Source organism: Pristiophorus japonicus, unplaced genomic scaffold, assembly GCF_044704955.1.
Source record: "Pristiophorus japonicus isolate sPriJap1 unplaced genomic scaffold, sPriJap1.hap1 HAP1_SCAFFOLD_158, whole genome shotgun sequence".
Lineage (NCBI taxonomy): Eukaryota > Metazoa > Chordata > Chondrichthyes > Pristiophoridae > Pristiophorus > Pristiophorus japonicus.
In genome coordinates this window covers 896,067-907,472 of record NW_027251257.1, presented here as the reverse complement: position 1 = coordinate 907,472, position 11,406 = coordinate 896,067, and the positions used below count along the sequence as shown (strand labels likewise).

General features: G+C 47.0%; 1 protein-coding gene across 11 annotated transcripts; it reads right to left on the bottom strand.

Moving 5' to 3' along the window:
- Nucleotides 1–234: 234 nt before the first annotated feature.
- On the bottom strand, nt 235–11,156 carry LOC139243032 (zinc finger protein 664-like). 11 transcript variants are annotated; one of them, XM_070870634.1, is made up of 5 exons: nt 10,860–11,150; nt 9,998–10,099; nt 5,432–5,494; nt 1,879–2,103; nt 235–1,237 (listed from the first exon to the last, which is right to left on the bottom strand). In XM_070870634.1, the coding sequence occupies exon 5, from the start codon at nt 877–879 to the stop codon at nt 316–318; it is 564 nt and encodes a 187-aa protein (XP_070726735.1). In that variant the 5' UTR covers nt 880–1,237; nt 1,879–2,103; nt 5,432–5,494; nt 9,998–10,099; nt 10,860–11,150; the 3' UTR covers nt 235–315. The 11 variants fall into 11 exon arrangements, with proteins under 11 accessions (XP_070726735.1, XP_070726739.1, XP_070726742.1 ...); XM_070870638.1 differs by having other exon boundaries at nt 11,037–11,150; XM_070870641.1 differs by lacking the exon at nt 9,998–10,099 and having other exon boundaries at nt 11,083–11,152.
- Between the last annotated feature and the right edge of the window lie 250 nt (nt 11,157–11,406).

Sequence of the window (11,406 nt, the reverse complement as noted above, 5' to 3'; positions counted from 1 at the left end):
CCATCAGCCCTCAACCACCATCACTAAAACAGATTATCTGGCCAGTATCACATTGCTGTTTGTGGCAGCTAGATTCATTGGCTGTAAAACACTTTCGGGGATCCTGAGGTCGTGTCACATAAGGACATGTCTTTGTTCCATTTTTGGGCCTTTTCTCCTTCATTTAACAGTCGGTAACAGGATATTAATTAATCCCCACTTATCTTAGAGAAATCAAGGAATCGACTCACTGTGTTGAAACCAAATCCGATTTATTTGTCAGATATCCAGAAAATTAAACTCCAGCCCAGTTACAGCAGAAATAAAGCCCAACTGTCAGAATGAACACGGTTCAGTCCCGATGTGATTAACAGCAGAATCCAACCCCTGCAGACAATTGTGAACTCGTTGGTGTGTCAGCAGGTTGGATGGGTCAGTAAATCTCTTCCCACACACGGAGCAGGTGAACGGTCTCTCCCCAGTGTGAGTGAGTTGGTGCATCATCAGATGATTTCTGCTTTTAAAGCTCTTCTCACAGTCAGAACATTTAAACGATCTCTTATTGGTGTGAACAACTTGGTGTGTCAGCAGGCTGGATGAACAAGTGAATCCCTTCCCACACATGGAGCAGGTGAATGGCCTCTCCCCAGTGTGAACTCGCTGGTGTGTCAGCAGGTTGGATGACTGAGTGAATCCCTTCCCACACACGGAGCAGGTGAACGGCCTCTCCCCAGTGTGAACTCGCTGGTGTCTCAGCAGATCGGATGAATAAGTGAATCTCTTCTCACACATGGGGCAAGTGAACAGCCTCTCCCCAGTATGACTGCGTCGATGAGCTTCAAGCTCAGATGGATAATTGAATCCCTTCCCACAGTCCCCACATTTCCACGGTTTCTCCATGGTGCAGGCGTCCCTCCAGGTTCGACGATCAGTTTAAGTCTCATCCACGCACACAACACGTTTACAGTTTCTACCCGCTGTGAATGGTGCAATGTTTTCAGGCTGTGTAACTGGTTAAAAGCTCTTTCCACAGTCAGTGCACTGGAACACTCTCACTCGGTTGTGTGTGTGTGTCTCGGTGCTTTTCCAGTCACACGGATGTTTGAAATCTTTTCCCACAGACAGAACAGACAAACATTTCTCCTTTCACAGTCGAAGGTCGATGATATTCAGGTCCGAATGAATCGAGGGACTTTGTCAGATCTTGATGTGATCGTTGGTTCGAGCTTCCCGTCTGTAAATCTCACCTTCTAATACCCTGTAAAAGGAGTTTACAATAGTCAACATTGTATGGACAGGATAGAAATTCAGAAGTGTCAATTCTAGTTTCTATGGTACACAAAATCTGGTGTCCCCACAGCTGTAAATCTCAGTCACACACACTATCCCTATCCTCGTGCTGAAATCCAAACCCATTACATCATCGCCAACATTTTTTCCTTCTCGTTGAAGGTGCTAACTCTGGCTGGGTTCAGTTCGACACTCACTGGTTCCCCTCCCTCTCCTTCCCTGAAGGTGCTGACTCTGGCTGGGTTCAGTTTGACACTCACTGGTTCCCCTCCCTCTCCTCCCCTGAAGGTGCTGTGTAGGGGGTAGTGGGTCTGTCAGCTTGCCTTCCTGACCAGAGCGGTTGCGAGTCGCTCCCACTCCCTGGTTCTAAGTTTGGATTTATTAATCAGGGTGTGATAAAGTGCAGCAGACAACTGTTTTGTACAAAGAAGGTTTGGGTTTTATTCAAGAAAGCAAATAACACAAATACACTCCAATAAAATTGTAAAATCTTACAAAAGGTCCTAAACAATGGGGAATACTTTATTACAGATAATAAACACTACAGAAATACCTCCCACTCACTCTCTAACTAGATCAAACTCTCGTGCTCCAGGGATTCATGCTCACCAGATCCTTTCCTTTGACAGCTAGGGCTGTTTTGCGGTTTCAGGGTTCTTTGGTTATATCCTGTTTGACTTGCCGTACCCCAGATGTGGTAGAAGACCTCTGCTGCGCATTGAAAGCCAGTTGGGGCGAGTTCTTTTCTCCGATATCGCGATGTTTCTTCCTGCGTTTTCTCGCTGTGTGCTCTCGATCTTGTTGTTCCGAAGTGCTTGGTCAGAAAAGTTCTTTCTGTGATGGTCAGAACAGAGAATAGTCCTCTTGGTACGATAGGCCCTCAATTAGACTCTGAGAGGCTCCTTAATCTTTGCGCCAAATCTAAGATTTATTTAGTTTAAGGTTTGCTGCCCAGCTTCTGGAAACTTGATTAAGAGTTTTAATCTGGCGTTGAATGACATTTCTGAGTTGATGAACTCCCAGCTATTGTTAAAGTTAGCTTCTGGTGTCGAGTTATCTGCCTGGGTCCCAGCTTTCTATGCAGGCCGGAAAGGTGATTAGCATTATACATGTGTTGGATGGGTTCTGTGCTTGGACTAAAACTGTACTTCCTTGGATCGATTGTTGAAATGTAAATGTCTTCCAGGGGGCAGGTTTCGAGGGTAAACAGTTCCCCAGACAATTTGATTAGTTTCAATATCCCCAGACAGCTTGATTAGCTCCAAGATCCAAACTGGTTTTTCAGAGATTGAACCCACCCCTGGTCTTGCAGCCCTTTTCTCAGACCCAACATGCACCTTTTTAAAATCCCAAAGTTGGTTAAAACTCGTAGATTTCTTCCATGGGCATTTTAGGATCCCAAACTTTCTGCTTAATAGTCCCAAATCGAATTTCCTTTTCAGTGAGTCCAAACACTGGGGGGGTTTCCACAAATTTTGGAATCTTACAGCTGCCTCTGGCTGGGTTCAGTTCTACAGTCACTGGTTCCCCTCCCCTGAAGGTACTGACTCTGGCTGGGTTCAGTTCTACATTCACTGGTTTCCCTCCCCTGAAGGTACTGACTCTGGCTGGGTTCAGTTCTACATTCACTGGTTCCCCTCCCTGAAGGTGCTGACTCTGGCTGGGTTCAGTTCTACATTCATTGGTTCCCCTCCACTGAAGGTACTGAGTCTGGCTGGGTTCAGTTCTACATTCACTGGTTACCCTCCCCTGAAGGTGCTGACTCTGGCTAGGTTCAGTTATACATTCACTGGTTCCCCTCCTTCTTCTCCCCTGAAGGTATTGACTCTGGCTGGGTTCAGTTCTATACTCACCAGTTTCTCTCCAATATGTGTCTTATGTGCCCAATCTCCATGTGTGAATCTCGACAGTGAGTGTCGACAGGCGATTCCACTGTCCTCACCTGATGCCTCACATGTGCATTTTCCAGCAGGGTCATTGGACCCTCCTCCCAATGGCTCAGTTGGTAAAGGTAACACCCAGTGTGACTGAGTCACAGGAACAGGAGGGACCCAGGTTTAATCCTGTCTGCATATCCTCCCCCTTTAATCCCCTGTAAAGCTGTATACAAAAGTCACCATGGTAAGTCGGAACAGGAATAGGCCATTCAGCCCCTTGAGCCTGTTCCGCCATTCACTTAGATTGTGGCTGATCAGTATTTTAACTCTGTCTACTTGGCTTGGTTCCATCACTCTTAATACCCTTGCCTAATAAAAATCTATCTATCTCAGTTTGGAATTTTCAATTGGCCCCCTGCCTCAGTTTTACGAGGAACAAAGTTCCGGATTTCTTCCACCATTTAAGAACATAAGAAGTAGGGGAACGAGTTGGCCATACAGCCCCTCGAGCCTGCTCTGCCATTCAGTAAGATCAAGGCTGATCTTGTACTACAGCTCCACTTTCCACATATGCCTTGATTCCTTTGGTGTCTCAAAGTCTATCAATCTGAGCATCCACAGCCCTCTGGGGTAGAGAATGCCAAAGATTCACAATGAAGAAATGCTTCCTCATCCCAGTCTTGAAGCGCAAACAGCGGAAGGAGCGCACGACAACCCAAGCACCCCACCCACCCATCCCTCCAGCCACCGTCTGCCCACCTGTGGCAGAGACTGTAGGTCCCGCATTGGACGCATCAGTCACCTCAGAACTCATTGGTGTGGAAGCAAGTCATCCTCGACTCCGAGGGACTGCCCAAGAAGGAGGAGGAAAAAACATAGAAACATAGAAAATAGGTGCAGGAGCAGGCCATTCAGCCCTTCTAGCCTGCACCGCCATTCAACGAGTTCATGGCTGAACATGAAACTTCAGTACCCACTTCCTGCTTTCACGCCATACCCCTTGATCCCCCGAGTAGTAAGGACTTCATCTAACTCCCTTTTGAATATATTTAGTGAATTGGCCTCAACTACTTCCCGTGGTAGAGAATTCCACAGGTTCACCACTCTCTGGGTGAAGAAGTTTCTCCTTATCTCGGTCCTAAATGGCTTACCCCTTATCCTTAGACTGTGACCCCTGGTTCTGGACTTCCCCAACATTGGGGTGGCCGACAAGGAATGGCCGACCCCATATCCTGTGACCCCTGGTTCGAGACTCTCCAACCAGGGGAAACAGCCAATCAGCATTTGTGTGAGGAAGTGCTTCCTGACATCACCCTGAACTGCCTAGCTTTAATTTTAAGGTTCTGTCCTCTTCACCAGATGAAATAGTTTCTCTCTATCTACCACATGCACTCCTTTAATCATCTTAAACACCTCAATTTAATCACCCCTTAATCTTCTATATTCAAGTGAATACAAGCCTAGTCTGTGCAATCTGTCCTCATTATTTACAAAAGTCATCACTGTCAGTGCAGGATAGAAATTCTGAACACAGTTCTGGTTTCTCTGGGACATTCTTTCCTCTCTTGCCCCTCCTCAGCTGTAGAATTAATCCCACTCCCCTGCTCTTGCCCCATAACCCTGCAAATCTTTCCAACTCTTTTGTAAGTTACAAGTGAATCTGCTTCCAACACCCTTACAGGCATTGTGTTCCAGGCCATAACCACTCACTGCTTAATTTGTCCTCTCATTTAGCATCGTTCTTTTGCCAATCATCTGATTACCGACCCTTCTGTCATTAAAAATTGTTTCTCCTGATTAAGAGGGTTGGTGGCTTGGAGGAGCTCAGAGAAAGGAAGGGGCGAGGCCTTGGAGGGATTTGACCAAGAGGATGCGTATTTTAAAGGCTGAAGCCACCAGCCATCTACCCCAGTGAAGAATGTGACTCAGTACTAACAAGAAGGATTTTTGTTTAACTACTAAAGATGCATAATGAGAAATCAATCTCTGTACCTTTAAACACCTGCTCCACTTGGCACTGAAGTGTCTGAAACTTATAATAGGAACTCCACTCCAGGGAAATAAAATACTGACAAATGTTAAACTGTTTGGTTGACAAAAGAAATCTCAATTTAACTTTTAAAAGATAAATTATTTAACAGGGGTTCACACTGACTCATCTGACTGGCCGACTCAGGATCCACCCCTCAAGCACCGCGATTGGTTGCAGAACACGCTGCTCCCTGGGCCCTCCGGCCTCTGAGCTCTCTTCCTGTTGGTTCCCAGGTTAATCAATCATCACTCACCAACATTACACTGACAGATGAAGCCGAGAGGCTCAGAGGAAGAAATAAAATGAGGCCGTGAATCTAAGTTAAGAAATAAATATAGAGAAGCATGATTAAATTTATGAACTAAACTATTTAAATCAAATCAAGTAAATTGTTGCATTTCATATATTCCTTCTGGGCCAAGTGGGAAACAAGTGATGTGTGGGCTGTGCAGAGTGTCTGTGCCCGGTTACACAGCGTGTCCCTGGCTCTCCGCTCCAAGTGCACATGTTTCAGCTCACATCCAACTGACTGGATAAACCTCGCCCGTCTAAACCCATCACACAAATATCAGCATTTGATGTTTAGTTATGCTAAACCTTTATAAACACTGGTTAGGCCTCAGCTGACACATTGTGTTCAATTCTGGGCACCACACTTTCAGAAGGATGTCTACACCTTAGAGAGGGTGTAGAAGAGAATGGTACGAAGGATGAGGGACTTCAGTTATGGGGAAATACTGGAGAAGCTGCAGTTATTCTCCTTGGAGCAGAAAAGGTTAAGAGGAGATTTGATAGAGTGTTCAAATTCATGAACGGTTTTAATAGACTAAAGAAGGAGAAACACTTTCCAGTGGCAGAAGGGTCGGTAACCAGAGGACACAGAGTTCAGGTGATTGGCAAAAGAAGCAGAGGCGACATGAGGGAACATTCTATAAGCAGCGAGTTGTTGCAATCTGGAACGCACTGCCGGATAGGGTGGTGGAAGCAGATTCAATAGTAACTTTCAAACATGAATTGGATAAATACTTAAGGGACAATATTTGCAGAGTTATGGGGAAAGAGCAGCGGAGTGTAACTAACTGGATAGCTCTACCATAGAGTCAGCATGGGTATGATGGGCTGAACGGCCTCCTTCTGTGTTGTTTCATTCTATGAAACTGACGGACGATCTTACCCAGAATGCCCTGACCACATATCCCCAGCATAACCAAGACCGCCTATTTCCACCTCCGTAACATCGCCCGTCTCCACCCCTGCCTCAGCTCAGCCTCTGCTGAAACCCTCATCCATTCCTCGGTTCACTCAGCATCAGTGTCGCACATACCTTGGGAGTGTTTGATGGGACAGTGTAGAGGGAGCTTTACTCTGTATCTAACCCGTGCTGTACCTGCCCTGGGAGTGTTTGATGGGTCAGTGTAGAGGTAGTTTTACTCTGTATCTAACCCTGTGCCTTAACTGCCCTGGGAGTGTTTGATGGGACAGTGTAGAGGGAGCTTTACTCTATCTAACTCATGCTGTACCTGCCCTGGGAGCGTTTCATAGAATCATAGAAATTTACAGCACAGCAAGAGGCCATTTCGGCGCATTGTATCCGTGCCGGCCGACAAAGAGCTATCCAGCCAAATCCCACTTTCCAGCTCTTGGTCCGTAGCCCTGTAGGTTTCAGCACTTCAATTGCACATCGAAGTATTTTTTTTAAATGTGACGAGTCTTGCTGCCACTACCACACTTTCAGACAGGGAGTTACAGACCCCTATCTCTCTCTGGGTGAAGAAATTTGCCCTCATATCTCGTCTAAATTACTTTAAATATATGTCCCCTGATTGTTGACCCCTCCACCAAAGGAAACAGGGCCTTCCTATCCATTCTATACAGGCCCTCATAACCTGATACGCCTCAATCAGGTCTCCCCTCAGCCTCCTCTGTCTCAAAGAAAACAGACCTAGCATCGACTATCTTTCCTCAGCCAAAATTCTTGTAACATTCTTGTACATCTCCTCTGCACCCGTTCCAGTGCAATCACATCTTTCCTGTAATGTGGTGACCAGAACTGCACACAGTATTCCAGCTGCAGCCTGACCAGTGTTTTATACATTTCAAGCATAACCTCCTTGCTCTTGTATTCCATGCCTCGACTAATAAAGGCAAGTATTCCATATGCCTTCTTAACAATCTTATCCACCTGGCCTGCGACTTTCAGGGATCTGTGGACCTGCACTCCAAGGTCCCTTTGTTCCTCTAAACTTTTCAGTGTCGTACCATTTAATGTGTATTCCCTTGCCTTGTTACCCCCAAATGCACTACCTCACACTTATCCGGATTGAATTCCATTTGCCACTGTTCTGCCCACCTGACCAGTACATTGATATCTTCCTGCAGTCCACAACTTTCTTCTTCATTATCAACCACACAGCCTATTTTAGTGTCATACGCAATTTCTTAATCATACCCTCAACATTCAATTCCAAGTCATAGATATGTACCAGAAAAAGCAAGGGATACAGCACTGAACCCTGTTGGATACAGCCTTCCAGTCACAAAAACACCCATCAAACATTACTCTTTGATTTCTACTTCTGAGCCAATTTTAGATCCAACTTGCCACTTTGCCCTGCATCCCATGGGCTTTTACTTTCGTGACCAGTCTGCCATGTGGAAAATTGGCCAGGACACCGGGGATAACCCCGCTGCCCTTCTTCCAAATAGTGCCATGGGATATTTTACGTCAACCTGAGAGATCAGACGGGAGCTACGTTTAACCTCTCATCCCGAAAGACAGTGTTTGATGAGACAGTGTATATTGAGATGCTGATGAATTGAGTAACTCTGTCAGATCTTGATAATGTTTGGTCTGAGTCTCTTGTTCTCCAAAGCTGTAAATCCCCATCTCCCACACTCTCCCTCCTCCCTTTGCAGAAATCCAAACCCATCGCACCATCTCCAACTATATTTCCTCCATGAAAGCACTGACTCTGGCTGGGTTAATTTCTTCATTCACTGCTTCCCCTCCCTCTCCACCCCTGAAGGTGCTGACTCTGGCTGGGTTCAGTTCCACACTAACTGCTTCTCCTCCCTCTCCACCCCTGAAGGTGCTGACTCTGTCTGGGAATGTTTGATGGGACAGTGTAGAGGGAGCTTTACTCTGTATTTAATCTGTGCTGTTCCTGCCCTGGGAGTATGTGATAGGACATCATAGAAATTTACAGCATGGAAACAGGCCATTTCGGCCCATTCTATACACGCCGGCCGACCAAAAGCTATCCAGCAAAATCCCACTTTCCAGCTCTTATGTAGTCCTCCAGGTTACGGCATTTCAAGTGCACATCCAAATATTTTTTAAATGCGGTGAGGCTTTCTGCCTCTACCACCCTTTCAGCAGTGAGCTCCAGACCCCCACCACTCTCTGGGTGAAGAAATTTGCCCTCCTATCTCCTCTAAACCTTCTACCAATTACTTTAAATCTCTGTCCCCTGGTTGTTGACCCCTCTGCCAAGGGAAACAGGGCCTTCCTATCCACTCTATCCAGGCCTCTCATAATCTTATATGCCTTAATCAGGTCTCCTCTCAGCCTCCTCTGTTCCAAAGAAAACAGACCCAGTATCTCCAATCTCTCCTCATAGCCAAAATTCTCCAGTCCAGGTAACATTCTTGTAAATCTTCTCTGCACCCAGTCCAATACAATCAATCTTTCCTGTAACGTGGTGACCAGAACGGCACACAGTACTCCAGCTGCGGCCTAACCAATGTTTTATACAGTTCAAGCATAACACCTCCTTGCTCTTGTATTCCATGCCTCGACTAATGAAGATAAGCATTCCGTATGCCTTCTTAACCACCTTATCAACCTGGCCTGCTATCTTCAGGGATCTATGAACCTGCACTCCAAGGTCCCTTTGTTCCTCTGCACTTTTCAGTGTCCTACCATTTAATGTGTTAGCCCTTGTTAGCCCTCCCCAAATGCACTACCTCACACTTATCCAGATTGAATTCCATTTGCCACTGTTCTGCCCAGCTGACCAGTACATTGATATCTTTCAGCAGTCTGCGGCTTTCTTCTTCATTATCAACCACACAGCCTATTTTAGTGTCATCTGCAACTTCTTAATCATTGTGGCTGGGATCAGTGCTCCCCTGAAGGTGCTGACTCTGTCTGGGTGCCTGTGCTCTCGTCACCTCTTTATACACTCTGACCCTCCCTAAATCTGTAATATCTCCCTGTTTTGGTGATGGGCTCTCCCTTACCACTCAGCATTTCACCTTCTGAGACAGATGCTCTCAGACTGTCACCATTTCAGGGAACCATACAGCACAGGAGGAGACCAATCGGTCCATCAAACCTGTCCAACTCACTGAAAGAGCCGCTCCCTGGCCCCAAAGTTTCCACATGATTTGCTGTTGATTTTTAGGAGCAACTGGTGGAGAACAGAGTATCTTAGAAATCGGAATTCTCCACATTTAAGTTTTCTGCAGTTCTAGACAGGTAGAACAGTTTCACTTTTAAATAGAATTTTTTTTCAAAAGGGGGCATGTCCGGCCACTGACGCCTGATTTGAAAGTTTCCAGTGAAAATGTACTCCAAACTAACTTAGAATGGAGCAAGTGAAGATTTTTGTAGGCTTGAAAAAAACCTTGTCTACACATTAAAAAATCAGGTGCAGGTTACAAATTAAGCGTCGGGAACAGGGGGAGGTGGGGGGAAGGGAAGTCATTAAATTCTACAATAAATCCTTAGTTATACTTGTACAAATATTATACAAATAATTCCAACTTGAATAAAAATTTATAAGCAAAGAAAAGATAAAATAAACCATGTTCCGACCTGTGTGAAAGTGCTTCAGGCAGGCCTTTCAGGCAGCAGTTTGCCGTCGGGCCCGACTGACGGCAGGAGGAGGGAGGGAGAAAGCTGCAAGAAGCCTCAGTGCTGATCATGGACGGGCAATGTGGTTTTATTAAAAAATGTTAAAAATTGAACAGCTACAAAGAATTTGAATAGTCTCAAACAAGTGCATGTGTCCCGTTTATCACAGTCTATCTTTAATTACAGAATGCACTCCCTCACCCGCACACACAGAAATATCAAGAAAATTAAAGTGCAAGCCTTTGCAAGGGCTCAATAAACAAATTTTCACTTTTTCTGCAGCACTTTTTAAAATGGCCGAGTGCCAATGTTTACTTCAGACTGCGCATGCGCGAACGCTCCAACGCGCACGCGCAGGGTTGCCGGCACAAAAAAAACTCATTTAAATTGTACCCGCCCCCTCCTACTTAGAAAATCGGCGCGAGTGGTAGGCTCCGCCCCCTGTGCACCGCGCCAAGCAGACATCGAGCTGCAAAGCGCTCGACAATAGCGCGTTTTTTTTCCCAAGCGCAGTTTCCGGCGCGAAAAACGGGCGCCCAGCTCGGAGGGGTGCCTGTTTTGCCGCGTGCAGAAACTTGGGGCCCCTGCACCTACCCCAAAACACTGGAACATTTCCCCTTTGAAACATTCATCGTTTTGAAAGTTATTATTGATGAACTTTTCAAAGTGTGGAGCCCAGAATGGGGCCCAAGCCTCAATATGTGAGGTGTAACTAGTGACTGATAAAGGTTGACCATAATCAGCTTGTTGTTGTACTCTATACTGCTATTAATCCTGGAACAGATTGATCAGCTGACCCCGCCCCTCACAGGTTTGTGGTCACCTTTAAATTGGACCATTTGCTTCAGAAAGTCTCCCATTTTTCTTGCTTCCAGAATACATTGAGTGTGGGTGTCCCTGGGAGCCTGAGGCCCTGTCCCCGCGGGCGGCCCAAAGCCGGGCCCAGCCTCTGGCCTGTTACTGGGCCCTGGGCCCTACACCAGGGGTTTATGAAGCTCACCAGCCCCACTCGCGGCTCCAATTCCTGCCCCGCGCCGACAACCCACCGTCTCGTGTCCCACATCATCCGGGCCCCACCGACTGTCGCCGCCGCCGCTCCGGGCTCAGCCCCGCCCCTCGCACACTCCGATTGGTTGGAGGACCGCCCGCCCGCTCGGTCCTCCAGTCCCGCCCCCGCTCTTCCTATTGGCCCGGAGCCGCCGTCAATCACCCGGGCAGTGTGAGCTGAGCATGCGCGGTGGGCCGGCTGTGTCTGAGGCAGCGGCTGAGAGATGGGCGGAGGGAGCGGGTTAATAAACCCCGGGGGGACGCGGGCTTCACACACACCGAGTGCGGGCCCAGGCCCCGCCCGCCCGGGACACCACACTCCG

Coding starts and splice junctions, on each gene's coding strand:
- LOC139243032 (XM_070870640.1), bottom strand. CDS start 879: ATGGAGAAACCGTGGAAATGTGGGGACTGTGGGAAGGGATTCAATTAT.